The following is a 27,131-nucleotide window of genomic DNA, read 5'->3' as shown; positions in this document are numbered from 1 at the left end:
GAAAACAATAACGACGGCTTCATGGGATTATCCTTTCCAACTACTTCGGTTCTCGCATGATCTGCATGGGCTTCTCGGCTCGGTGGTCTTAACCGATTGCGCATGGCATGGAACCTCGCCATAATTTCAGGGTCCACCTCATTGTTTTCCAGTCTTTCACGGCGCTGCCACTGGTTATGCTTCAGTACCGACACAAGTTGGGAATTGGATCATCAGGTGTCAAGTGTCCAGCACAATTAGGCGGATATATGCGGGTGGACTGCCGTGAAATACCACCATGAGCTCGGATTCGCAGTCATGCATGCTCCGGTGCAGAGGCAGCCAAGACCGGCGGCTGGGATCATTTTTGGAGTCCAACAGGAAATTCCAATCTGCCATTATTAAGGTCTCGGTTGTACAAGCCCCTAAGCCATAGTGGGCTTGGCCCAAGCGCTGTCGCCGAGCCTCGATACGATGATAAACCCGGTATACAACAATATGGCGCCATTTTAACTCCCGGCCCTAGGAAGTCTTGTGCTCTTATTTGAGCACCCCCATCCCTTCGGCTGCTTTCCCCATTCCATCTGACTTATTAACATACATGACACTTGCACTTTAGGCTTCCGGGGCCCAGCTGTCAAGCCCTACCCTACTAAACCCCATTGTGGACAAGCAATTGAATGATCTTCGTCTAGCAGTTTTCGGGCCCTCACACTCAGGGGTCGAGGCAGGGCTGACCGTGTCTACTCCCGATCTTCCCGATCCGGTGGCGCAGCTAGATTCCGGGCTTCATACCTAGAAGCGTGCAATTTGGGCCAGTCGTTTCAAGCTTATCGCTGCTTAGATGATCCTCAAGTAGTATGTGAGGTTTCTCGACTCGCGGGACAGGGGTTTTTGCGACGCCTCCTTACCTTCATATATGGCGTCGTCCCCGGGCGTAGTGTCGGCATGCAGATTCGTCAAATTCGCAATTATCGCTCGAGATGGTATCATAGGCGGAATGCGGGGTCCCACCACAGGAATATGAGGCAACAGCAGCAAAGGACCGTCGAGGACCCACCGTTCGGATATGCAACAACACGGTGACCTGGAATCCTGTTCTCGTTTTCTCGTTGTGCATCTTCCCAGGAGAGGCCAGCCCGAAGTAATCAGCCTCATCCCGTCTGTCGTTTGCGATTCACGCCCGAACACCATTCCCGGCCACGCGGTGGAGCACCAGCGAGGAATGGAACCGTCATTGCGCACCCACATAATAACAACACCGACAACAGCCTGAGCTCGACACCCGGGCAATTATCATGGAGCAATTCGTTACAACCTTTAGCGCCACAGGCCGTCAGCCAAAGGAGACATGTAAGCAGTGCAGGTTCAGAAAGGTCCGCTGCGACGGACAAAAGGGAGACAAAGGCTGCGGCGACTGCGACAGGCTCAAGTTCGCCTGCTCATTCGTCGGACCTGTTCCTCCACCAACACCGACGTCGACGACAGAAGGCGAGCCATCCGACCATCCCAGTCCGACATCAGACAGACCGGTGGAGCGGCGGAGGACGAGCAAGGCGTGCATCGCCTGTAGGCAGCACAAAGTCCGCTGTTCCTCGGGCACACCGTGCCTGGCCTGCAAGAAGCGAGGCGTCACTTGCGTCTATGGAACAGATGGTCGGCGGAAAAGCAGCCGTGCCATCACGGATTCGGTCAGCAAAGCCTTGACGCCTACAGAGTCGGTATTCCCACCCGTGGCCAAGAGCACGGCCAGCACTGAAGACACATCGAACGCATCTCCCACACCAACCACCCCGGAGATCACGAGTCTCCAGCCGGTAGCAGTATCCACGTCCCCTCCTCAAGTGCCAGCACTGCTTCCCCCCAACATCCAGGTGCTGGTGGAATTCTACTTTAATCATGTCTATCCTCTGTCCTCGTACGCCTTCCTCCACCCCGAAACCACCATCCATCATTCCATCAATGGCCAGCTGGAAACCAGCCTGTCATATGCTATTGTGGCAATCGCCAGCTATCACCATGGTTCTTCACAGCGCAAGGAACAGGCCGAGCTGTCGTGGGTTCAGGCAGCGGAGGACCTCATCTGGAAGAATCTCGAGTCACCGTCCGTGTCACGCCTTCAAGCGTTACTGCTAGTCACCCTCTACAGGGTAGAGACAGGGGCCTTCCAACGAGCCTTCATGCTCTCCGCCCTGGCAGCCCGAGCAGCCGCCGCAATGCGGCTCAACCACGAGCGCGACGAGTCGACTGGCAACAAGATCTCGCGGGAAGTCAGGCGGCGCGTCATGTGGACCCTGAAGCTGGTCGAGCGGTATTTCTCCACGGGACTGCCGGAATTCGAGCTCTGCCCGGTCGAGAGCATCTACCTCGAGCTGCCCTGCTGGGAACAGGAGTTCAGCGATACGCGGACCGACGGAAGCACGGAGCGTACCCCCCAGTCCTGCGACTTCGGCTCATACCACCTCTCCGTGAGGCTGGAGATGCTCCGCCGCGACCTCATGAAGCTCAACCGGTCCCTCTCCCTGTGCGATACGACCTTCCCACAGCTGTCGACGGTAATGCACGAATTCGAGCAACACCTCGCACGGATCGAGGCCGAGCTCCCGGGAGGCCCAACCCTGACCGCCGAACGGATCTCGTCCCTCCTCGACAGCCCCTGGCTACCTCGCCAGATTCTCGTGCACCTCTCCTTCCACCACTCCCAGTGCGACTTATACCGCCTCCTCGTGCGAGGGTACCGGGAGGCTGCTCCCGCCGTGGTCCTGGACGCCGTCGACGGGGACCTCCTGGCGAGGGCGGAGCAGCTCTGCCTGCAGCACGCCACGGCCATTGTTGACATCCTCGCCATCCTGAACCAGGTCAGCCACAGGGCACAGCTGCTCGAGTTCGACACCGCCATCTGCGGATACCACGCCACGCGGCTGCTCCTCTTCATCGCGCAGTCGTCGCGGTCGCCAAGCAGGCCGTCGGAGGAGTGGGCCCTCAGCAGGGCGGAGCTGTGTCTCGCCGCGCTGCGGCGTTTCTTCCCGTCCAGCAGGCTTGCCCGCCCCGTGCTGGAGGAGATGAAGAGGGCCATATCGGTCTACCCGAGCAGCAGGGCAGGCGCGGGCACAGCGGCGTCTTCTTCCCCGCCAACCAGACTTGCGAGTCCTGGCCCAACCGCATCTAGTATGACAAACAGCAGCGCCAGGAACTCGGCGGCAGGTCTCAGCGCCGCCGCGCGGGTGCGGCAGAGATTAGCGATCCACAGCCTTCTCCGGCAGGCCGACTTCCCCGACGGCGATGATCAGCCCCCGTCACCTGAGGGGGCGCGGCATGGCAGCTTGAGCACTGCCGCCGCCACCAAGGTGCCGAGCCCGCGGCTCCCAGGGATCGCGACGCTAGATATCATGCCGACGGTGCCGTCGTCAACGGGTTACATACTGCCACCGAGGCGGACGCTGTCGCCGCCTTATGACAGAGGCCTGGGTAGTGAGCCATGGCAGTCTGGCTGGCTTGATGGTGGCTTTGCGGCTGATGGTTGGGAGTCGCCCAGGCTACAGCAGGCCGCGGGTGGCGGCGGCGGACCTCCGAGCTTCTCGTTTCCGTGGCTTCAGAGGTGGGAAGGGGCGAATGCTGTTGCTGGGGAGATGATGGGTTGACAAATGGTGATACACGTCTTGGACTGGGTTGGATGTGAACTGCTTCGCATTGCTAGACATTGGTCACTGCTCGGGAGTTACAGGCTTATTGGATGCCTTTCGGGTGCGCTTCATGATACCACTTTGAATTTTACGTTGCGAGGTTACACATGCATTTCACAGATCATTCAGTAACACCATGTTTTGGGTGTAAATGTGAAAGCTCCTAAGCTCTCCTGCCATGTGTTGACACCTGGGCATCTTCACCTGCAGCGCTGACGGTGTTCACGCGCACGCTGACCACTCATCAATAGCATCTGAATTTGAACAGCGCTGGTCAAATGGCAACATCGAGCTAAGGACACGTCAGAGCAGGTGCCGAGCGATTCGGTCAACATCCTGAAATCTCACACCATCTCGGCCACGACCCAAAGGGGGAACGCCGCCGAGCCGATAACACCCCTTACTCTATCCCACGGAAATGATCCAAACAGCCTTGGCGCAATGCTAGGCTGCAAGCACACCACCGAGCCACGAGGTAACGAACAACATTGCGCTGGCATCTGATTGAATGGCTGGCTGACTGACCTGCCAATCTACCGGCAGCCGGACATCAGCCGGGCATTTCTACATTCATATATAATTTGTCGAATCCACGCCGCTAGAAACACGCCGGCTGCGGTCAGGGCTGAAATCACCGGACTTCCGGGGTTGTCGTGCTGATAAGCCTGTTCTCCATGTGAATACTGTATAGATGCATATGCAGTGGCAGGGGATACCCACGTCCTGCCCCGTTCGTCATCCGGCGGCTTGATCACGAATCTGCGGGCCGTCCACTTGGGATCCATGCTCGGAAATGCGGTGTCGGGAGTCGGTGGTCTGTCAGTTTGGGTGTGACTTGGCCAAGACTAGTGAGGTTAGGGCGGAAACCATCATTCTAGCTGTAGGTCTTTTAATAAGGCGATATTTTAAAGTTGACCTGTTGCAGAAATTGGACCAATACTTCCGATTACGAGGTTATCTTCAATATAATTTACCCAGGTGGAACTTTAGAAAGTAGGAAGTCATTAGGTATTTGTAACTAGGGTAAAATAAGTTATATATAAGATTACTATTTACTATACTTAATATAATTAGTATAGTATAGCATATATAAATAAGCCTAATATACTCTACTATTAAGATTTTAAATTTTATTATATTAAACTAAATTATTTAATAGAAATAATATTATAAATTTTAAAATAAGTTGGAAGGGAAGTGGGAGGGAAGGTAGAAAAAGGAAGAAATAAAAAAGAAATAAAAACGACGTCCAGATTGATGTCGGGCAGCAACAAGTCGAGGTGAGAAGGCCTAAAAGAGCTCCCCTCTCTGCATCCGAGCAAGATTGTCTTCCTCGTCGATGTTGGAGTTCACGATGTTGGAGTTCATGAAGGCTGGGCTTTTCAAAACCAATTAACGCGATGCTTTCAAAAAGACACACTGACGCAATGTGTGATGTGTTCTTAACAGTTCCTGAGAAATACTAGTACAGGTCCGGTAGACAAGACTGCAACATGGCGTAGCTGACACAGACACCAGGCCGGTTATGGGATTGGGACATCGTTGAGCGCCGAGAATGTCGATTGAGATATTACTAAAACATTCTCCATGACAGCTTCCTTGCAAATAAATCCATTTCGCGTTCGTTTGAACAAAGCGGAGAAGATTTCGGTATTACCTAGGTACGTGTCCAAATGTGAATTATCCCGCCGTACAACTGCTCCTGGATGCTGAAGGGCACGATGATCCCTTTCGGGTGTTGCACAAGTATTTGAGTGCCATGGAGTCGGCCTACGATAGTGCGTCAACCCCTGGGTCATCTGCTTACGTCTCCATGTGAGGCGCGCGGGTTCGACTTCCGTGGCAACACCTGACCACAGCATTTCCAGCACCACTGTAGGCACTGTATGCTTGCTTTGTGCATAAGCTGCAACAAACATATACTATGTACCCCCACTACCCTGACCTCGTCTCTTTAAAGAAAAAGAGAGCACTAGCTGCCTGAAGAGTCCTCTAGAGGTAAGGCACATATAAAAACGGTCAAGTAAATGTTCTTCTTAGCCTTTACGTTAGCCCTTTTAGCCCGGCTTACGACATGCTCGGAGCCGTTGTTACAATCCTCATGGCTCCCATTAGGTTTTTGAGTACCAATTTTAGGCTCACAATGACCTACACAAGTAGTCCCATACTCAACCCATACGCATCTCAAAGGCATCCGGACACCTCTCCATACTTCGGCACCTGAAATCGGCCTCTACACAGCGATCAGTGCATTCTACGCAGGGAATATGGCTGGCAGAGAAGACGGATGTTGATTCATTTTCAAGCGGGCTAAGATCTGTATGAACCTTGCATATAGTGGCGCTGAATCACACAACTACCAAGTTGGACCTTCCATCAGCGTAGAACTGCTGACACGGCTGAAAAGTGCTGATTCGGAGAGACATGTCTTATTTCCTTGTCCGACAGAACGTCTGTAAAGACTTGTGAACCTGTTAGTGCTTATTCAGCAGTGTAAGTCCATATTTCAAGGAGCATAAAACGTCGCTTCAACTTCAAAATCGCTGCTTGTGTTGTCTGCACTGCCGACAAAGTACAATCCGGGCTCATGCATTCACAGCGCGGCTGGTGGTGACTGCAGCTATGACAACGACCTCTGGAAGGGTTATGCCAACATTCAAGGAAAGACGAGACTCGGTCAGGCTTCCGTTCTGCCGTTGTTCATTTAAAATGTCTTGTACAGAAAAACCGTCTTAGGTGATATTATAATTTCGTTTGTCTTCGAAAGGGAAATACAATCGTACCATTGAAGTCTAGATGGCCTTGCTAAAAAAGCGCCGGCGAGGCTGTCCTCAGTAAGCAACACGAAGACCTCAGGAGATGTCTCACATAAGGTCGGCCACTGCTATTGGTTATACTACTCTCACCAAAAAGGCTTGACTGGCAGAGACGGCGGTGAGGGGACGCAACATACTATTGTCAGCAGCCACCATCAGGCCATGACCTGTAATGTTCGCCGACCGCCGTTCATCGTTGACTTTTATGGGCGAAGTCAAGAACCACAGAGAATTCGGTTTCCAGCAAAGCCTATCTAAGTGGAATCAATATATATATATATATGTGTCGTCCACTGCTGATACTAATAGTGAAGTTAACCTGGTCTCCATCGCTCACATTCTTACCAGAAGCATTCAAACTCATAGCGACAAGCATCACAGCCAACAACCCTACCAAATCAGTCTTAGAAGATTCAAGATGCGTTTCAACAAGCAGGCCATTGTTGCAGTGGTGACCGTCCTTCTCGGAACCATCTCCGCTACTCCTGTGGAGATGGACCACAAAGAGCTGGCAGAGCGCGGAAAGTACGACCCGGCAATTGCATTTGCGACCTGGACAGACGGAAGTTGCTCTTCGGGACAGGTCGACTATCACGAGCCCGATGGATCCTGCATCGCGCTCCCGGGCCAGAGCATGAAGATTTGGTGGCTCGCCTCTGGCTGTAGAAGTACGTCCTCTCCTCACCCCTCACAGCTTCATTCATTTCAGAAGAGCTCATATCTGATGTATTGACAGTGCTGCTCGGCGACTGTTCCAACTCAGTCAACCCGGACTGGCGCTACGTCTCGAACGACTGTGTCCCCATTGGGGACAAGTACAGATACCAGATCTACTGCTGAATGGTGTGAATAGAATTTTGATCTAGATTCTTTTCGCTGAGATTGCTCTCGAAAGCTCTGATTTCTGTTCCAGTTTGGGATTAGGAGTGGTTCGGAGAAGCCTAGTCCATTAGCAAAAGAGATAAAAAAAATTGTTTCTATATTAGTTAGAATTTAAATTCTATCCATTCAGCACCTATTCATAGTTATAAAGTAGATTATAAGGTTGTTAGAGTGTTATGTGTATAGTCTGCCAAAGGTTTCTAGGATATATAGTTTCACTTCTATTCTATATACATCTAAGGATATATATAGCGCCTTTATATAGTAATAAGTACTTAAGACTTAGCGCTTGGAAAGAATATAATGTTGATAATAATAGTTATAATACGATAGGTGCTTGTAACCTCAGCCTTACAACGCACAGACAAGACTAAGGGTCACCGTCTTAACGGTTCCCGGGATATAGAATATTTTACCAGGCCTATGTTCATTACATCTCGAATAATAAGTAATTGATGAGTAAAGACTTGTTTTTCTTGATCCCGTGAGTATTTTCACGTATCTCCATCTATTGGCATAATCTCTGCGGGGCGGCGGCGACGTCAGCGGCCGTGGTGATGGTGGTGGTGACAGCAAGAATTTCGGGAGGGCTGGAAATGTCCGAGATCATTACACCCAGAGAACCGCTCGAGGAGGTCTCTCCATCCTGGTTCTGCCGTTTGGGGTACTTCTCATGGTTGCCGTATTTGTCTCGCCTGGGATTCTTCCTTGAAGCCTCTCCTTGCCTCTTTCCATGTTTTGGCGCCAGTCTCTGCACAGAGGCAGGCAGCAGGGCGTCCTCGAGGACCCATGCCCGCGCGCCGTCACCTGCACAGAAATGTTCCTTCTGTCCTTGGACAGATCCTCTGGGCCAGCGACCGGGCCCCTGGTCGTCAAAACCGGGCCCGCTGGCAATGTGCCCGAGTGATGTTTTTCCTCTTTCTCTACACTTTATTCTCACGGAGCAAACACCCCGGCAGGCCCTGCCTCCTGCCTCATACCTCCTACGACATCCTACCTACCTAGGTAGGTGCCCTGGTCAGTACCCCGTGGCTGCTGTCCCAGCGTTTTCCCAACCGGGCCAAGAGCTTTGCGGAATTCGTGGGTTCAATGTTATGTTGTTCTCTTCCGTGCAACACTCTGAGTCTAGATGCCCAGCTCCCAGAACATCCCACCTTCGAGCGGATCATGGATTCCACTCTCTCAACCACCACGATACGCAACACAAAACTCCCACTGTAATAGTTGCAGCATATTGGCTGTCGACACCAATACACACCATAGCCGTCGGCGTCCGTGGTGAGTCCGTATGAGTCCGGGTCCAGGGACTGGTACCAGCTCTCGGGAATATCGTTGAAACCATCGGCAGGAAGCCTGTTAACAATGTATCGTTCCTAGTGAAACCGAATGCAGGGCTCCTGAGGACTGCGGCACAAGCGTGCGCTGACGATCAGGTCGCCAGGCCCATGCATGGAGTCACGGTGGAGAAACCGGACCCGGGCCCTATGCGGGACTCTCTCAGCCACCAGGCACTTCTCGGCGTCTGGTTTGGGCCCGGGGGTTGGTTCCGACGAGAGGCTGCGGTGGCGACGCGGAGACGCCAGCAGGCGTTTCGCAGGATCAAAATAGCACTTGGAAGTAGCGCCATCCAGGTTCCCCCTCTCAATTCTCTCTTGTTGTATCGGGCGGTACGGACGCCAGTCGACGTCCTCGGAGCCCTCAAAGTAAACACAGTCGCAACCGTTGGGGTCGAAACATCGGAGCTCGTGCAGCTCCAGCATCTGCGGCTGCGCCGTCAAGGTCATGAAGCGCCCGGCATTATCTGAAAGCTCGCCGAGACGGCGACGGAGGGTGCTCGCGGTAGGTGGCCACTCTCCGAGCCGACCCAGGGGCACGTGTGGGCTCCACGATGTGACGAGCGACTCTTCTAGTCTTCTGGAGGAATCCAGATGCCTCGCGATATGGATGGGGGGAAACTCGTCGTAGTCGTCCGGTGCCTCCATGTGCTGGCCTGCATGTTCCCCGACCCTGGCCTCTCCACATGCCGTGCGGTGGCTGATGTCCAAGCATCGCCGGCCGTTGAACGCCGGCGGGTCTGGGCCTCGCTCCCGCTCAAAAATGTCCACGACGTCGGACCACCGCACGATGCCGTCCTTGTGGCCACAGATCCGGATGTAGCCCTCGCGCGCGACACACTTCCGCTCGGGCGACTGCCGGCGGCGCTGTGCGGCCGAGAAGAGACAGGCTGGGTGGAAGCCCTCGCAACCCGAGCACCAATGATATGTGCGCAGCTTGTAGACCCTCGACAGCCAGTCCGGTGCACGGCGGGCTGTTTTGCACACGGAGCAATATCGGTCCTGGTCAAGCCGGAGCAGCAGTCTCCTCCTGGCGGCAGTGAACTCGGCGGCGCTAAAAGCCTCCGCCAAAAGGGGCCAAGGGAACGGACCGCGGGATAGGATGAGGTTCTTGGAGGCGGGTTCTCGGGAGACCATGACCTTGGCAGCCGGCGGGGGGAATCTCCGCGAGACGCGACGGAGACACTCGACATCAACGGGGTCCAGGCGCTTAATGATGCCGATGAGGATCCTGTCTGGCAGCCGAAGCAAGGGCCTGGTCTGATTGTGCCGCGCGGCCGCGACAATGGGGTCATCAAGCTCGTGCTCGGAGTGAGATGCGGATGGGCCTGGTCCCCTTTGCCAGGCTCGCCCGTGGCCGGGCCAGGACTCGGAGAGCGTGGGTGGGGCCCACGGAAACAACGTCTCATAGTTTGCAGGCGGCACACTATCTGGTCGTATTATCCCCGGCTCTTGGCTGTGTTCCTGACAGAAGACACCTCGGGTATCAACTTTGCGGAAGCTGGTTGATCACGGCGACACAGAGATGATGGCCTTGATGCTCTTTGTGAAGTCCCGCCCATGCTATGAGAAGAGGATGTGGGTGGACCACAGGCTGGAGCCGGCGTGGTGCCCAAGCTGGTTTTACCCAAGGCCCTGGCTCTTCAAGTTGTTCTTAACGAGTTGATTTGAGGCTGTCTGCTGATCCTGTTTCACTGCGGCCGTTACCCATACTCCTGCCTTCGGTACTACCTGTGCTGGTGGCGTCGACATGATGGAACGGGTGTTGATTAGCCACTGTTGCATTTGTGCTGATGCTGATGTGGCGACCACGATTATGATCGTTCGACTTTGGTTTCCTAAGGTTGCTTAGACACGATCTCATGGCTTCTTAGACTTTCGAGATGCTTTGGGTGCTGAATTGTGGTGCAGACGAGGTCAAGCTCAAGGAATTATCCGCAATGATAGCAGCTTGTAATTAAGGAACGAAACTCCATAAATACTAAGGGTAAGCGAAAGGGTATTTACCTATCGAAGTGCCTAGGTGCTTATACACAGCGAATGTCAGTCGATACAGTGTGGCCCTACCGCGAGACGGCCGCTCACGCTATGTGAAACTAGGTGGGAGTAATTCCAGGACGCCGCGTACTCCGCCGCCGTGGGTAAAGAGCTGGGGGCGGGGACGCCGATGAGTTTGTTCTCCAACGAGAACAGACCGAGTATAGCCACTATGGATTTATTTATCTCCTGACTGCTCAGCCTTCGAACTGTGCCACAATGTCTTTATCGGCATTATATACATTTCTTCATCTAGTGGAGGATCTAGATTAGTACAATACGATTTTGGTCTATGCTTCAGAACTGCTTCACCGGCTTACTAGTCCAGAACGCCGTTAGAAGTGATTCTCGCTACCCTACACATACTTATTTATATAGCTACTTTGAGGGTTAGGCTCTATACTATAAGGCCGTTCGGTGTTTACTATTATATATAAGCGTTATATAGCTTTATATAAATTTTAATCTTGTTAGTAGATATATATCTGAATAATTTAAAAAAATCACAATTCTCTAAATACTCTCTAGTTATGTGGTGGAGCGGCACTAAAGGTGGATGTGACCAAAGGTGGATGTGACTAAAGGTGGCTGGTAAATGGTGATGGTTGTACAACCAACCCAACCCCTCCCTTTGTTGCCTGTTGATTTTGAAGCTTGGAAAGTCCGTCGGTCCGCGACCACCAAATGTGGTGTTTGTCTTATTTCACTTCGTTTGCATCGCCTGCCCCTGAACCACGGGTTGAATATCTGTTGCTTGGCCTCTGCGTCTTTCCCAGCCAAGTCCATCATGAAGTGGCACTGCGCAGCTCAGGAATGTCGCCGACCCGCTTTGTGGTCGCTGTTCGGGCAGTGTGAACAATGCTACCGACATTTCTGCGGAGAGCATGCCGTCTCGACCTCACACACGTGTATGACGACAGAGGTTCGTAGAGACACAATCAAGGATTCAGCGAGGCCGAGACCAAGCTAATACCACCCCTCGCTCTTTTGTATGATAGGAAATCTATAGGATCTATATGTATGGCGACCAGTCTGAGGTCCGAGAGCTCAATGCATCCCGACGTACGGCAGGCGAAAAGATGATATCTGCCCTGATAGACAGCATTGATGGCGATGCGCTTCGCGAGCGTGCCGAGACTCTACGTGACGGACTGAAATGCACCGTCACTCTCCCACCAGCCAGTCAGGCGTACTTCAACACGGACGTCGTTGGGGGACGCAACTACCATGGCTCAGTTGTATTTGAGGACGGGAAAGCCTGGCTAGCACGATTCCGGCTGCCTAACCACAACGCACCTCCGGTGGCGGAGAGAAACTTTGATCGGCGCAGCGAATTCGCAACATATCGCTTTCTGGCCGCAGCCGCTATCCCGGTCCCACGCGTTTACGACTGTGCCGATGACGAGGATCCATCCAACACTGTTGGTGCTGGATATATTCTGGTTGAAAAGCTTGCCGGGAAGCCGCTTGCTTGGCACGAAGCGGATCAAGCACAGCGGGACAAATTCATGCGTCAGTTGGCCGGCATTTATGCCCAGCTGGAGAAGCACCCCCTCAGAGCGGTTGGACGCTTGCAACCATCGTCATCGCCAACAGGCCAGCCAGAAGTCGGCCCGGCATTTTTCGGCTACGACTCGGCCGGGCACTTAGTGCCGTTTGGCCCATTCAATAACATGAACGACTACTACAGGGCCTGGATCCAACACCAAATCGGGCTCATCAGGACAGGGGAAATTGCACCTTCTGCACCTCTCGACCAATACCTTGTTTATAGGAGTCTCCTTGACTGTCTCCCCCGGAACGATAAAGGACCTTTCTTCTTGCGTCATGTCGACTCTAGAGATGTTAATTTCCTGGTTGATCTTGACTACAATATCACTGGCATCATAGACTGGGAGCTGGCCATTGTCACGGCCAAGGACGCGGCCTTCCAGTCGCCTCTATTGCTTTACGATTTGTGGGAGTTGTACCATAGGGTCTCTCTACACCAAGCGAGGATGAAAAGTGCCTTTCTAGGATCCTCCGCGAAGAAACCGAGTCATACGAGCTTTTTGCGTTGGTGGCGCAGAAACTGCACTTTAGAGTTGACCAAGTGATAGAAACAAATCCCGAGGATCGGGAACACTTTGTTGACGTTTTCGGGGGATGGTGGAAGGCCGTAATGGGCAAACAAGTCTTCGATTGGGACACGTGGTACAAGGAAGCGCTTGAAAAGTATGGCGATGGAGGCTTTACACCTTGAGCTGCATAATGTCGCGTGTTCTGTGTACATCGAGGCGTCACAAATCGCATCATATTCCATTCTGCCCTACCCCGTGACTAAATATCATACACCAGTTCAATTGAGTATATAAATCACTGCCGTGTGGTACAAAGCGAAGACGAACGTTCCCGTTTGCAAATAGCCTAGGATTGGGAATAGCATGGATCAGGCAGATCGGCCTTGAGACCTCCATTGCTGGTACTTCTGCTGGTCCTGCGGTCAGCACTTGTCTCGCTGCAGAACTGCCGGCATCGGGGGCTGAGGCGATGGATGAGACCTGACATAATTGCTTCCTCCACCTATATCTACTAAATGAATGTTCTTGAGCTGGTCATGGTAGTCATAGGGATAATCTGCCGTAATAAGAGTCGGGGTCTTGATCTGTTGCGTAGTCGGCAAGGGCGCAGTCTTTTGTGTGTCTGCTCCAGCGGTGGATCGGTACGCTCGTCGCATGAAGCTCCTGAGGCCGGTTATGGCGCCATCGCCCTTGACCATCTGTGGCAGCTGATGCCCCGCGTCCTGATATGAAGGGTTGTGCGTCATGTTGTACTCGTCGATCCCTTCCAGTTTTCTGTTTGAGCGATTGAGGAGTCGGGTACGGGAGTAGTCTCTGAGAGAGTTCCATGACGCTGCTATGCTGGCACCAATGGCCTTCAACGGCAGCGCCACGACAGGCATACAGGCACAAATGAGGCCGATGTTAAGTTCCAAAATGCTGTGAATCAATGATAGTCAGGTTTTTTGTCTTTTCCAATCGTCACCCGGAGAATTGCTGTGCGGTGTTTGATATCTTACCCAAACACATAGACAATGCTCCATGTTCCGTCTTCTAGGTTCGAAAGGGCGCGCGCAGCAATACCTCCGAGGGAGCAACCACAAGTCCTGAGGTTAGGGTCAGTTTGGCACCTGAGAAGTCCCAGATCAAATGACAAGAGCTCACAATACACCGGTAAGAAAACCACCCATAACCCCAAGCTTCCGCTTATTTGGGAGGATTAAATGAGACAGCAGCCACAGCGGGATGGCTAAAATGTAGAGGTCAGATATAAGCCCGAAAACACCATTCACCAGGGAGTTTCGCTCCTGTGCCATTGTACAAGTCCCATAGTAGGTTGTGTAATGCCAAGTCTGACCCTTCCTAGGGACACAGTTGGTCAAGATGAAGACGGAAAGTGAAGTGTAGAGAGTAGTGGTAGCCGCAATACCGGCCCAGATAAGCCAATGTGCCCAGCGGATGTGGTGAAACAGTCGCAGGATGAGTGTCAAAAGGGTGAGCTTAAAGAACATGGACCCCAAAGAGTGCAGTACTAGGCCCACCGAGGTGAGCTAGACGCTGTGCTGTTAGTCGGATGCCCCGTTGCTGTCAAGGTGCGACCGGCTCAGGCCAGAGCAATGAAAGGGATTCATGGCAAGGATTACCTACCTTCAGATACTTCTCTGTGATCATAGAAAGGGACACATCCCATAGATGCCTGCCCAGTGGATTGTCGGCCTCTGAAGTCATGATTAGTACAGCGGTATTATTGCCACAGGCTAGCATTTGTTGAACCAAAACGGAGAAGGCTCACCAACTACTACCGTGGCGCAGTACGCGATGATAGAAACCTGAGCTAATGATTAGCTTCGGGATCAATATTGAATCGTGCAAAGAAAGAGACTCACAGCCCCAAGCATGCAGAAAACTGACACCGTCAAGCATTAGTACTTGAATCATGTGTAGATAGTGCAAAGTGTAATGATACATACTGTCATCGGCAACCAACTTGTGCATCTGGCGTAGACGGGCGACAAGACGAATGAGGACGAGAGCGGACATCAACGGCATAAAAACCCAAATAGTAACACGATATAAGGTTGCGAGCGAGGGTGGATTGACAAAGTTGGGAGTTACTCCTTCGGGCGGCTGTACTACTGGTATCTGAGAGAGATCCATCTGCGATATGTCCTGTTGCGCAGACGGAGCATTCAAAAGCTTGACTCTTGCTATGATGTCTGCTCTGGTGCTCAATGGGACGTGATCCCGGCGGATGGTTAGTTGGGATATAGGTGACCTCTAGTCGAGTGTGTAATATTGAAAAGTGCAATGATAACAAAAAATTCTACGTGGAAATCTGTTGGCGAGCATCTAGTGTGCTACCGCTGCCTAAAAATATAAACGAACACATGTTGGTTGCAGGCGGGTGGATACACTGCAACGATAATTGTGGGCGAGGGCCTCAACCGACGGAAGAAACCGTTCTAGGCAATCACAAGAGCCATCACACTTGCAACATGGATCGAGGTACACTAGCAGCAATTTATCAAGCCCCTATCTAGGGTGGATGGCGCAGAAAAATTGACCAACTCTTCAAATAGACGTCGGCAGCCCAGTATTGACAAGCACAGTCAACGACATGCAGTCCGTGATCGACAAGAGTTGGCGTTGCCGGGTCAGGCTCAAATTCACCCGTTGACGCCAAGATATCAGCCGAACTGGTGGCTCCTCATGTTTCTGGACTTGGGAACGGTATCCACTCTCAGTGGACACAAAAGTACAGATTACCGACTCGACACTGTATGTTGAACACTGGAGCTGAGATGCGACCTGGCAAGTTGAGGCTGAAGACGCGAATAGATAGATACAAGGCAACTCCACAAGCCTGTCGGCTGAAATTCTGCACGTCCTGTTGCATGGTCCGTTGGCCAGTGGCACCTTGGAGCCGTGTTTATTGGCATCTCCTAACGGCGGTATCCCTACAAGCGGCAGAAGAAGCGGGGCGGTCCATACGAATCTTTGCAGGAACAGTCGACGAACCGCATCCCCAAAGGCTAGGCCGGGTTCGCAATAGCTTGGCCCTGACGTGGTTGGTTGTTGGTGTTGGCTGCAAGGTTCCCAATCCTGGCGCTGCTGTGCCGCTGGGGATACCACCCTGGAGCCACGTTTTGTCGTCTCTACGGCACAACCAACGTCCTCTTCAACTCTTCATAAATATTGGCTGCGCCTTGCTCACAGGTTGAAAGAGCTGTTGGCACTCGCGTTTTCAACAACCAACCGCCGACGTCCCCAAGATCGGACATCTTGGAACACGAACGTGCTCACTCTCATCCTCCCACAATAGAGGCGTGCGGCTCTGCGTTACCGCACACGATGCTGGCGCAGCTAATCTTTGCCGCGCTTGCGCTTCTTGCGCCCTATCTGTACAACAGGATCCGATTCAAGAGGCTGAAGCAGTATGCCGATTTCCCACAGCTGCCTCCCTCGGCGGTTCTCGGACATCTTGGCACGGTCGACGAGTTCGTCAAGCGTGCCCCGAAAGGCGCTCATCCAGGTAGCGCCCCTCAGCTTCTGATTGATTTGAGCGGTTTTATACGTCGAGCGCAACAGCTGAATCAGGACCAGATGTCGCGTTTGCGGCCATGCATGAGGCCCTTGGTCGGCCGCCTATCATGTTTGTAGATCTCAGGCCTGTGACCAAGCCAATAGTCATTGTAGCCAGCCACATGGTTGCAGAGCAGATTGCAAAGTCGTCAGATCGGTTCCCCTACAGCCCGCCGAAGAATGCCGAGGCATGGAGCCATATGGAGCATCTCACGGGACCCACGTCCATCGTATCTTCACATGTGAGTACCTAGGTGGTTGAGGACTGAAGACTGATTTGTCTTGATCCCGGGAGCATTCTCACATAACTCTCTCCTCTATCGGTGAATATCTGCTGACTGTATCTTTTGCGCACGCCTATCAGGGTGAAGAGTGGAAGGCGCTGCGCAAGAGATTCAACCCTGGTTTTGCTCCGCAGCATCTTCTTAGCCTGTTGCCAGGCATTCTACACAAGGCCTCCACATTCGTCGACCGTCTCGAGGACCTCGCCAAGACCGGCGCCGAATTCTCTCTGCAGAGACTGGCTACAGATCTCACCTTCGACGTCATTGGTGATCTTGCGCTTGATACCGACATGGTAGGTTATTAGAAAGCGCCTGTAGGATTTGCCTGAATGACTCTAACATCCACCAGAAATCCCAAACCGCCCACCCGATAAAGTTGACTCGGGATTTACAGACGCTTATTCGCACATACACTGCTGAGCAGCTTGACCTACCGTGGTGGTGCACCCCGCGCCTGGAATGGCAACGAAGGAAACTGGCTCTACAAGTCCGCCAGTCACTCAAGGCTATCGTCCAAGAGAGCTTTAGCAAGAAGGATGTGGGAACCAACAGGCCTCGTAGCATACTCTCTATGAGTCTTGAGGGTGTGGACACGCTGTCATCGAAGATGCTGGACACGACCTGCGACCAGCTTAGTACTTTTCTGTTTGCTGGTCATGATACCACGAGTACCACGATAGCGTGGATGCTGTACGAGGTCTCACGCACACCGCGGGCACTACAGGCAGTGCGTGCCGAGCTCGACGAAATCTTTGGCCCAGACCCAAGCCCAGCAGCAGTAGCTTCTCGCCTCCTCGCGCCGGGTGGCGAGGAGCTCGTCAACCGCATGAAGTACACGTCAGCCGTGATCCGAGAGACGCTTAGGTTGTGGCCCCCCGGCGCCACATCACGCACGACCAAGCCGGGTGATGGACTCAGTGCTCTGGTGGCCGACTCCAAAGGCGAGGCTCGCGAGCTACATATGGACGCGTTGAACGTGTATCACGTCCCTTTTATCATCCAGAGGGACCCATCGGTCTTTGGTGAGACGGCCAACACGTTTGTCCCGGAGCGCTGGCTCCAGAAGGACTCTGACACCATACCAGCGGCTGCATTCAGGGCTTTCGAGAGGGGCCCGCGAAACTGCATCGGCCAGGAGCTGGCGAACATAGAGGTGCGTGTTGTTATGGCTCTGGTGGCTCGGCACTTTGATTTTTCCAAGGTGGGCCAAGGGGCGGCAGTTCTCGACGAGGAAAGTGGCAAGCCTGAGCTGAATGCTCATGGGCAGTATAAGGTGGCGGAGGAGTTGTACAATGTGAGTATTCCAACCTCGAAGGTCAGAGCCGATTAAGCTCAGTAAAGGACCCCTGGCTAACCCGATATCGAAAACATCAAGGCTCGGGAGGTGACCTCCAAACCGGTGGATGGTATGCGCATGCGTATCAAGGTCGCAGCTTAGTTACTGCAGGCACGAAGACAGCATCGTGTATGCCATGTACTAAGAATGCATTTCTTTGTGTTTATAGTCATATTCTAAGCCTGACCCTTTAGTATAGAGGCAAGGCTCGGATAGTATATACCCATGTATGCGGCGGTAGCCCCCTTCGAACACGATTTGGCTTTGTCGGATTTGAACAACATTGCACCAACAACGTCGTTTCAGAGGTGTGATATGGAGCCAGAATATATCTGCGCAGACTTGTCATCTCGTTCTTTCGGCCTCCGCCCTCCACATATCCATTGGGGCACGGCAATGGCTGCGCCAGACGAATTGGTAGTTGCGATACTACGGATCATTGTCAGAGCATCGTCTGCAGTCCTCGTTGGCCTGAAACGTAGGCGCCATTGGAAATCACAATTTGATCAGTGATTCACCAAGAAATCGAATGCAAGCCAATCATTCCCAAGCCACTGCGGCAATTCCAGCTTTGCTAACTAATATTCCCAGACCGTGTACCACTTCATGATCGTGCCATGACACTCGCATACTACGAGTTTCCGACGTGTGCTTGCATCTGAAAAACGTCTCAACGAACTCAGAAGAATAGCTTTCAAGAACAAGGTGAAGTGAGAGCATGCACATTGGCGGAAACACGCCACGGCATCTTTGAGAATACTGTGTTATATTCTGTTTGTGCTGCACGTTACAACGTTGTATATATCAATGGGGACGCTCGGATTCTAGGCTCACAAGCCAATTTCGTCAATCTACTCAATTCCCACTTACAACATACCGAGGAAAGGCTCGTATTAGGACAGGTGCGTTCAAAGGTCGATTTTGTGTCTGCCTGCGTGCACTGCCCAGGTTACAAGGATCAGAGTGCATGGTAATTTGGTGGCAGTGTGTCTTGTAGTACAAGCTTGGCATGACTCCTTCCACCAAGTGGCCAAGCTTGGGAAACGGCAGAGGATAGGATGCTGCAGTGGACCCGATGAATCCTCACATGCATACCTTCCTGAATGGCTACAATCCTAGATCCTGCTGCCCCCAACATGGCTTGACGGCTCTGGATGTCTTGGAAATTTAGGTAGCAACGATGGATGGCAAAGGAACAAAGCTTCCAAGGAAAAATTGACAATACTTAATAAACATTAGTGTTCGCTCGATGATAGGTACAATTCTAAGATTCTCCAGTATAGGTTGTTGGGTTAAGTTGATCGATTATCCGACCCCGCTTAAAATTCCTTTCCAAACATGCTTCTTCGTGCACTCTTCACCGCGGCGTCGTGCATGATTGCCGCGGTGAGTGGCGAGGTCGTCAGATATGAACGTCCTTCCATCTACGCGAAATCGGCACATTTCGGCCTAATGGTCAATGGCACAGACATGTACACGGTCAGCTACGCTCGCTATGACTACGTGCAGCTGTCTATGGACGAAGGCATACCGACCGAATTTCGCATTCGAAAGCTCGACAACCAACCCATCAAATCCTACAGCATCACGCCGCGGAGACTGCCAATCGAGGCCAAGGTAGAGGGCGACACACTCGTTTTCTCCGTCAAAAAGGCACACTACCTGATCGTGAAAATCGACGATAAGAAAGAATTTGTGATCGCTGCGGATCCCACCGAGACAGACGTCCCTAAGCCGGATGGTCCAGGCGTCTATAATGTCCTCAAATATGGCGCGGACAAGACTGGGAAGACTGTCACTGATGGGATCCAGAAGGCGATAGACGAAGCCGCCAAGACCACGGGCAGCACGGTCTACGTGCCTGCTGGCCTATATACCATCGGAAACCTTCTCCTACGCAGCCACACGTCGTTATACCTTGCCGGCGGGTCGGTCTTGCGTTTCACTGGCAACCCAGCAGACTACAAGGCGCTCTTCACCAAGTCTGATCTCAATATGAAGGGCACATGGTGGATTCAGACCGAATTTGACTCGACCGACATCAAGGTCTTCGGTCGCGGGACCATCGACGGCAACGGCTACAACACTAGACAGAACAAGTTCTTGGCAGACCTCCTGGTCCCAGTCGGCACCAAAAATTTCAACTGCGACGGCATTCTGGTTCGAGACAGCTCTTTCTGGGCGGTCACGCCAATCCAGTCCGAAGAGGTCACCTTCACTAATCTGAAGATCCTGAACCGCTTCGACGTCACACAGGACGACGGGTTCGACGCCGTCGAGTCCAGCAAGGTCAGAGTGATCCGCGCCATAGCCATCTCCAAAGACGACAATTTCTCCGCCAAGACGTGGCCATACAAGACTGGCACCACCGTGCCGTACCCATACCCGCCTAGGCCACTCAGCAACGTCTTCTTCGACGACTGCCTGGGGTGGTCGGACTGCTACGGCTACAAGATCGGCCAGGGCGTGTGGCAGGATCACGACACCGTCACGTTCCAGAACAGCGTCGTTTATACCGCCGCAGTCGGCATGGGTATTGACCACAAGTTCGGCTCGGCGACAGCTGGCGGAATCACTTTCCGGAATATGGACATCGAGGGCCTGCATGGTAACGCTCACGGCCAAGCCGCCTGGCTTACTGTCTTTGTAGAGAACACTGGCAAGGGGGTCGGGCCTGTGAAGGACATCCGTGTGGAAAACGTCAGGGCGCGCACTGCTGGGTACAAGGGCGGCTGGATCCAGGGCTACAATTCCTCCTCGATGGTGAGCGGGGTAACACTTCACAACATCATCATGGGCAAGAATACACAGCCTGCACGGACTTTGAAGGATATGAACATCGTGCAGACGGATTTCTCCGAGGGTATCAAAGTCTCTTGGCCTTGATGACAAGAACAGTTGGCATTTAGGCCATTTCACAGGACTCAGGACAGCGACTCCATTATTTGAGGATCATTTAGCTTAGGTATGGGATCGAATGGGATTAATTTCCTCTCCTTTAACTTAAACACGGCCATGTACAACCTTAAGACTATCTCCAGTTCGGAAACAGCCATCTGCAGTTGAGACAGCCGCATTTGCCGAGGGATCATTGTAATGGCCTACCATCACAAGAGGGGGGGGCCCTTTAAGCAGTGCTTCGGCAGGTGAACCCACAGTCACTTCTCGGCCATCATCAGCGTGAAGCCTCATCCGCATATTTAGTAACAATTCACCAACATTCCTAAGAGACTCCAAACCCCAGAGATGAGGCGGCATGGGTGTCAGCGCAACAGTAGTGCAGCTCGCTCCAAAAGTCTGGCTGATGAGCAGCGACTCCCCATCATTTCCATCTCCCATCCATGACCGGGGTACCGCAACAGCACTATTCCCGGGCGCAGCCGCGCGCAGCCGCTGTACGTGACGCTCAGGAATTTGAAAGTCTGCTCCCGCACTACGGCCGGCATGTACACGTTGAGCTTAGTGATGGCCTCGTAGATCGGCGCGCCGGTGAAGAAGCTGGTGATGCGGAGGGTCTCGTGGAGCAAGAAGCCGGCCGTATCGAAGCGCCGCCCCCCCCCCCCCCCTTTTAGTGAGATGGGCATCTTGTGGACCATGTCGCTGTGTAGCATCTCGTTGATGAAGTACCCCTGGAACCCTGAGATGTGCGCGGGTAGGTGTGCGAGAGCTCTGTATCCTGCGCCAAGGGGCTGCATGTCGTCGGCATGGTGCCATCAGGATCTGTTGGTCTCGTACACTGGAGCATAATCTCCTGGGAGGCGAATTCATACCCGATAGAGCCATTCACACTCTGCAGGGACAGCTCCGGGTGAGACGTCAGCACCAGGACCTGGGATACTGAGATGCCCCCACCTGCTCTGCCGCTGTGGTGGCCGTATCGCACATGTCTGTGCTGCAGACGAGGACATTTGCCGGTGGTATGGACGGGTTCGCCGCGGCGTAGGGGCCGTCCGCTGCGATCATGCCCAAGGATAGACAGGGGCTCGGGAAACGTGATTGCCCGCTCGACGTGGGGAGCACGATGTCTTCCCCTGGTTGTCCGGCATCGCCGATTCTATATTCGGTGCGCAAGAAATGCGCTATCTGTGGTGTGAGTATCCAAGCCTAAGATATTTTCAGGCTGCTATACCTGGGTACCTAGATATGTCGAGTGTTCAGCTTCTGCATGGATTTGTGTCTCCTTTTGGCAGTGCAGTGCTCCGATCCTGTTAAGACGGTGAGCGAAATCCAATAAGGTTTTCGTACATCGTCCAATAGGGATTTCGCATGAACGAAAGACTGCCCAGACGGAAATGTGGACAGATCAAGGTTTGGGACCGAAACTGTATTGTCCTTGCCATAAATTATTTGATGAATCTGCACAATTCTTCGCATGGGAAACGGAAATCTCGAAGGTGCCCCCCCTGTCTCTAAAGTACTAGTAAGCCATATGTCAAAGGAGGCAACTCAGAACTTGGGTGGGGCTTATTAGTGAAATTTTTAACGTTGAGTCTAGCATATGAGTGTGATGAGCAATGCTATTTCGATCGCAATTGATGTCGATAGCTTCAACCGCCTCTGAATAGAGGGATCGACAAAGGGCGGCTTCTAGACTAGTCGGATATCGCCACGCACTTTTCTCCGCGGACGGCCGCGACAGGCCAGGTTGATCGTAATCCAATTCACAACACTTCCCTTTCCATGTCTCTGTGGTCTTTGCTTTGGCAGATGCTGAAATAGGCAAAGGGTTCGTTATCGATCACGTGATTTTCACGCCCAATTCTTGTCGATTGCTTGCCACACACAGAGACCGCAGTGCGTCACGAAGCTGAAGAAGAGGCATGGTAAGTTGATCCAAAGAAAGGTGAGACGCAGACGAGAAGTTAACAAAGGGAGTTCTCCCAGTGGCAGACATCTTGAATCCAGCCACTCAAAAGTCGAACCTCAACGAAGGGTGACAGGTTACAATACATTGAACAGCAAACGCTGTGAATAATTATGATTAAGTCTATAATGAATCAACGTAATTAAGTAGGTGAGCTTGAGTCATGCCTCCTGGCATATCCACATTTTTATGTAGATCAAGCAGCAGCGGCTAGGGCATCCGCAATGATGACATCCGCAGCCTTCTCGCTAGCCATGTAGATAGCCAGCACGATGTAGAAGCCCGGAATCTTGGGGAAGATAGAGGCATCCACGACGCGCAGGCCATCAACGCCACGGACGCTGAAGTTACCATCCAGAACAGCGTTCGGGTCGTCATCGGCGCCAATGGGGGCGGTGCAGCTGGCGTGGTGGCCCCAGGCCTCGTCCTTAGCCCACGTCTTGAGGTCCTCCTCGGACGAGATCTCCGGGGGAGGGCGGATACGCTCAAAAGAGCCGTCGAGGGGAACAAGGTTCTCGAAGGCCTGGATGCCGTACTGCATGCCCTCGTACACGGCCTGGAGGTCTTTCTCGCCGCCGACACCCTCGAACAGGCTGTGGAAGGTGATGTTGGGGGTGTCGCGCGGGTTGGCGCTCGTCAGGTTCACCACCCCGGCGTTGTTGCGGCTGTGGCCCTTGAGCGTCAGCCAGGTCCAGATGCTGAGGTCCGAGACGGCGTCGGCCGCGTAGCCGGGGTAGTATCCGGGGAAGGCGGCGGGGACACCGCCGAGGAACAGGTCGGGGTCGCCGTTCTCGGCGACGGACGAGTGCTTGAAGTAGCCAAAGGCGATGCCGTTGGTGGTGTAGCCGCCCTTCAGACCGCCGCCCAGGCCGTCCCGCCACTGGTCGTAGCAGGGGTCGCCGCCCTCGGTGCCGTTGATATCGAGGAAGGTGCACTTCTTGAGCAGGGAGAACTCGGTGGGTGCCTTGCCCACGATGCCGATCTCGTACCGGTCCTGCATGTTGCCGCCCACGCCGGGGAGGTCCTTGACCACGGGGATGTCGAAGGATTCGAGTTCAGACTTGGGGCCCACGCCGCTGAGCTTCAGGAGCTGGGGGGTGTTGAACGCACCCGCCGCGACGATGACCTCCTTGCTGGCGAAGACCTGGCCGGGGATACCGCCGTCTTCTGTCTTGCTTGCGCGCTGGTCGGCGCGGTAGATGCTCTTGCCGTACAGGTACTCCACACCAGTGGCCCTGGGCTTCTCGCCGCTCTGGTCGAAGTTGACTTTCGTGACGAGGGTGTTGAGGGCGAGATCGAGCTTGTACTTCTTGGAGCCATCCTCGTTGGTGGCGGTGGCAATGTCATAGACGAAGTCGCGGGGAGAGGACCGGGACAGGTCGGGCTCCTTCATGGAGAGCGGGATCTGGTAGATGTCATCGAACTTGTCCCGAGTAGACAAATCCGTATTGACATCCAGGACCAGGATCTCGAGCAGGCCGGTCACAGTGTGGAGGATCTTGTCGACCAGGCTCTTGCCCATGGTGGTGGCGGCTGCGAGAACGAGGGAGAGGACCTTGGGATCCTCGGCAATCAGGATCGCGGGAGTGGTCTGCGTCTCCAGCCACCCATCGTAACCATGGGACTGGCTATCAAGACCTCCCGGTAAGTAGTGGCATTTCTCCAGCTTCTTGTAGTACTCGCGCATGTTATCGGCGCCCCAGGTATCGTCACCCGTGATCTGAGCGATATACTCCCAGTCATTGTCCTGTGGCAGGATGGTAACTAGGGCGTTGTGCTGGGAGCAACCACCTAGGGCTCCGACACGAGGGTACAGGATACCAAGTGGCTCAGCGCCCTCCGGCGGGTCCAGGCCGACGTAGAAGTCGCCATCGGGCTTCCGGTAGGTGAACTTGCTGTCCTTGCGGGCCTGGACGGGGTCGGAATAGTGGTTGACAAAGTAGTCCCAGGCAATCGGCTTGTACTCTGATGACAAGACATGCAAGGCTGGCACCTCTATCTGAGGATCAGTCCCGTGGTCCTCGCCGGCGTCGATCAGCAGCACGCTGTAGTTGGCCAAGGCCAGCCGAGCAGCGAGTGGTGCACCACCAGGTCCCGAGCCGACGACGACATAGTCGTATGTGGAGTTAGCTTTCGGTCCCTCCGGGGTGATGGTTGGGCCAAGGGGCTGGTCGAATCTAGACCGCCTTAGTTAGCAATCAGGCATGATCTTCGGTGTGTCGGGCAAACAGATTGTAGGAGCGGTGTAATGGCCACTGGTATCTGGGGTTGGATTGTCGGGAGTCATCGGTACTTACGCTGCGAGTGCAGCCCCAAATAGGGCTGCAGTAGGCACAAGACACTTCATGACGGCTTGTGCTGTGGTGCACAGAATCCCTGTAAGGTTGTTGAACGAGAGTGATGGGGATAAAACGTGAAACACAAAATACAGTAAATGAATGACTAGCCTACACGGCAGTTAGTAGTTCCAAAAATGAGTGACAGACGCCGCAAGCTTGTGCGTTCGAAACAACACCTGCGTGAAGCCAAGCAGGTAAAACGAAGCAAAAGTCTGGGGGAGCCTTAAGACGCCAGGGTTATATCTGCCCCATCGCATCTCCCGATGGCGATGCCGATATGAATAGTCCGATGCATCGTGTCACAAGTCCCCTTGGATGAACGGGCTGGCCACATTGCCGGCTCGCCTGGAAAAATGTCGCTAAGCGACGAACCTCGCGTGCACGGGTTGGCGGGGCCAGGCGAATGTCGAACGCTTACCTCTTTCGTCCTACTCCTGACGATCTCACTGAGCTTTGGGGTAGTACTGGCATCTAACTCGCCAGGGATGGCAACGCTTAATATGTGGAGAAGCATCCCACAGCTGAGCGGGCACGCCAAGCGTTAAAACTGATCTGTCAGATAGATCAAAGTTTCGCAATGATAATCCTTCCAACATTCACTAGAACCCGCATACCGCGGAAAGGTAGCGAAGCGGATCACCCGTGAGTAAGTGCACTTAGAGGGAATCAGACTTGGGGGGTGTTTTCTCACTGACCCCATACTACGGCATGATTTCATGGTGTATTCGGCGGGCGTTCGTAGCAAAAGATGTGATGTAGTTGTATCCCAGCAAATGCTTTCATATATAATGTATCGATATCCCTGCCTGTCAACCGATGTTAGCCAGCTGTCATCCCGTCAAAGCAACCGTTGGCAGGGATGTCAAACCCCGGCTTCTTTTACCACGTGCGCTAGTCAGACAGTGGCCTGATTTCAATGTTACGTGTGGGGTGCGGGAGTTCGTGCAAGGGCCATAAGATATATCGATGATGGACTAAGGCTATACCGCGCGCCTGGGAAGAAGTCTCCTGCATGGACGCTAACCCACGTTGTGCCAGCCCTCGCTTGGAATAGAAGGCAGCACAGACGTAACGGTCGTTTAAAGCCCATTTTAGGTTTACGGGGTAGAAGGATCCCTTGTCCTCCACCCGTCGGTACCCACGTGCACGATATTGGACTACATCTCCTCCCGGAGAATTTGATAACACGGTCTATAGGCGAGTGACGTGCTCGCTCAGGCCATATTTCGATGGCCGTATTGCTGAGGGCTGATCTGTGCTGTGGGGAGACTGAACTTTCACAATTTCACAGTTACCTGGTATCCACCGCAACATCTGGGCAAGTCACGGCAATGTACAAAGTCGTGACTTGTCTGGGCGAGGCCTTTCTGGGGTCGGCATATCCCCTGCAAGCGAGGAGCGAGGCACTCCAGTGCCTCGCCCTTGGCGAGATACAGAACAGCTCATATCTGACAACCAGATATCGCGAGGTGAGCGGAGATTTTCCTTTGGCCATGAACCCCTCCCGCCTGGACCCATCGGGGAAGAGAACCTAAGCAGATCCCCCCCAAGAAAATGAGTCAGTGGGCCCTGCAACGGCAGTGGTGATACCACTCGTCAGAGGTTCATGCATGCGGGATTCTCGAGGATGGGGCCCAGGAATAAAACGTAGTCGTGCCCGCCCTGACATCTGCGCACTTCCATTTCGAGAATGCAGCTCGCCGACATCCTGGGGAAAAGAGGAATTTGCCTCGTCGTCTGTGTCAGACTGTCCGCACAGTTGCAGGCCTTATGCCCACGTGGAAGACGCACCAGTCGACGCACAGAAGCACCGATCTATCTATCTGATTCATCAGATTTGAAATTTGGGGCATATGATGCAGTTCAGTTGGCTGCTTGCGGCATTTGCCGCAACTCTTTCATGCGTCCCCGTGGTCAGCGGTGCCACATCTGAAGCGGATGCTGCCGCGCAGGCCG

The 27,131-nt window shown here is 53.4% G+C and overlaps 8 protein-coding genes across 8 annotated transcripts; 4 read left to right on the top strand and 4 right to left on the bottom strand.

Annotated features, from left to right (window-relative positions):
- Positions 1 to 1,277: 1,277 nt before the first annotated feature.
- KVR01_011978 (uncharacterized protein) lies at positions 1,278 to 4,166 on the top strand (the record flags this gene model as incomplete). Its single annotated transcript, XM_044784707.1, has 2 exons — positions 1,278 to 3,615; positions 3,955 to 4,166. 2 exons carry the CDS (start codon positions 1,278 to 1,280, stop codon positions 4,164 to 4,166), a joined length of 2,550 nt encoding a protein of 849 aa, XP_044639059.1.
- A 2,730-nt stretch (positions 4,167 to 6,896) lies between these two features.
- KVR01_011961 (uncharacterized protein) lies at positions 6,897 to 7,318 on the top strand (the record flags this gene model as incomplete). The annotated part of the gene is made up of 2 exons (XM_044786976.1): positions 6,897 to 7,146; positions 7,215 to 7,318. 2 exons carry the CDS (start codon positions 6,897 to 6,899, stop codon positions 7,316 to 7,318), a joined length of 354 nt encoding a protein of 117 aa, XP_044639042.1.
- A 550-nt stretch (positions 7,319 to 7,868) lies between these two features.
- On the bottom strand, positions 7,869 to 10,446 carry KVR01_011901 (uncharacterized protein; the record flags this gene model as incomplete). Its single annotated transcript, XM_044792330.1, has 4 exons — positions 7,869 to 8,167; positions 8,619 to 8,733; positions 8,788 to 10,195; positions 10,322 to 10,446. 4 exons carry the CDS (start codon positions 10,444 to 10,446, stop codon positions 7,869 to 7,871), a joined length of 1,947 nt encoding a protein of 648 aa, XP_044638982.1.
- A 2,767-nt stretch (positions 10,447 to 13,213) lies between these two features.
- On the bottom strand, positions 13,214 to 14,281 carry KVR01_011874 (uncharacterized protein; the record flags this gene model as incomplete). Its single annotated transcript, XM_044789926.1, has 3 exons — positions 13,214 to 13,709; positions 13,790 to 13,876; positions 13,935 to 14,281. 3 exons carry the CDS (start codon positions 14,279 to 14,281, stop codon positions 13,214 to 13,216), a joined length of 930 nt encoding a protein of 309 aa, XP_044638955.1.
- A 1,694-nt stretch (positions 14,282 to 15,975) lies between these two features.
- On the top strand, positions 15,976 to 18,130 carry KVR01_011947 (uncharacterized protein). The gene is made up of 5 exons (XM_044788519.1): positions 15,976 to 16,302; positions 16,374 to 16,594; positions 16,717 to 16,929; positions 16,986 to 17,930; positions 18,012 to 18,130. Exons 1-5 carry the CDS (start codon positions 16,122 to 16,124, stop codon positions 18,072 to 18,074), a joined length of 1,623 nt encoding a protein of 540 aa, XP_044639028.1. The 5' UTR covers positions 15,976 to 16,121; the 3' UTR covers positions 18,075 to 18,130.
- Positions 18,131 to 19,310: 1,180 nt separating this feature from the next.
- KVR01_011897 (uncharacterized protein) lies at positions 19,311 to 20,858 on the top strand (the record flags this gene model as incomplete). The annotated part of the gene is made up of 1 exon (XM_044788638.1): positions 19,311 to 20,858. One exon carries the CDS (start codon positions 19,311 to 19,313, stop codon positions 20,856 to 20,858), a length of 1,548 nt encoding a protein of 515 aa, XP_044638978.1.
- Positions 20,859 to 21,235: 377 nt separating this feature from the next.
- Positions 21,236 to 21,935, bottom strand: KVR01_011932 (uncharacterized protein; the record flags this gene model as incomplete). Its single annotated transcript, XM_044782473.1, has 3 exons — positions 21,236 to 21,609; positions 21,708 to 21,801; positions 21,825 to 21,935. The coding sequence occupies 3 exons, from the start codon at positions 21,933 to 21,935 to the stop codon at positions 21,236 to 21,238; spliced, it is 579 nt and encodes a 192-aa protein (XP_044639013.1).
- Positions 21,936 to 22,923: 988 nt separating this feature from the next.
- Positions 22,924 to 25,471, bottom strand: KVR01_012019 (uncharacterized protein). Its single transcript, XM_044781634.1, has 2 exons — positions 25,134 to 25,471; positions 22,924 to 25,013 (listed from the first exon to the last, which is right to left on the bottom strand). The coding sequence occupies exons 1-2, from the start codon at positions 25,181 to 25,183 to the stop codon at positions 23,033 to 23,035; spliced, it is 2,031 nt and encodes a 676-aa protein (XP_044639100.1). The 5' UTR covers positions 25,184 to 25,471; the 3' UTR covers positions 22,924 to 23,032.
- Positions 25,472 to 27,131: the final 1,660 nt, after the last annotated feature.

The sequence above is a fragment of the Diaporthe batatas genome (genome assembly GCF_019321695.1).
Source record: "Diaporthe batatas strain CRI 302-4 chromosome Unknown Contig00017, whole genome shotgun sequence".
Lineage (NCBI taxonomy): Eukaryota > Fungi > Ascomycota > Sordariomycetes > Diaporthales > Diaporthaceae > Diaporthe > Diaporthe batatas.
The sequence above is the reverse complement of the archived record's forward strand: the minus strand, read 5'-3'. Positions and strand labels throughout refer to the sequence as shown.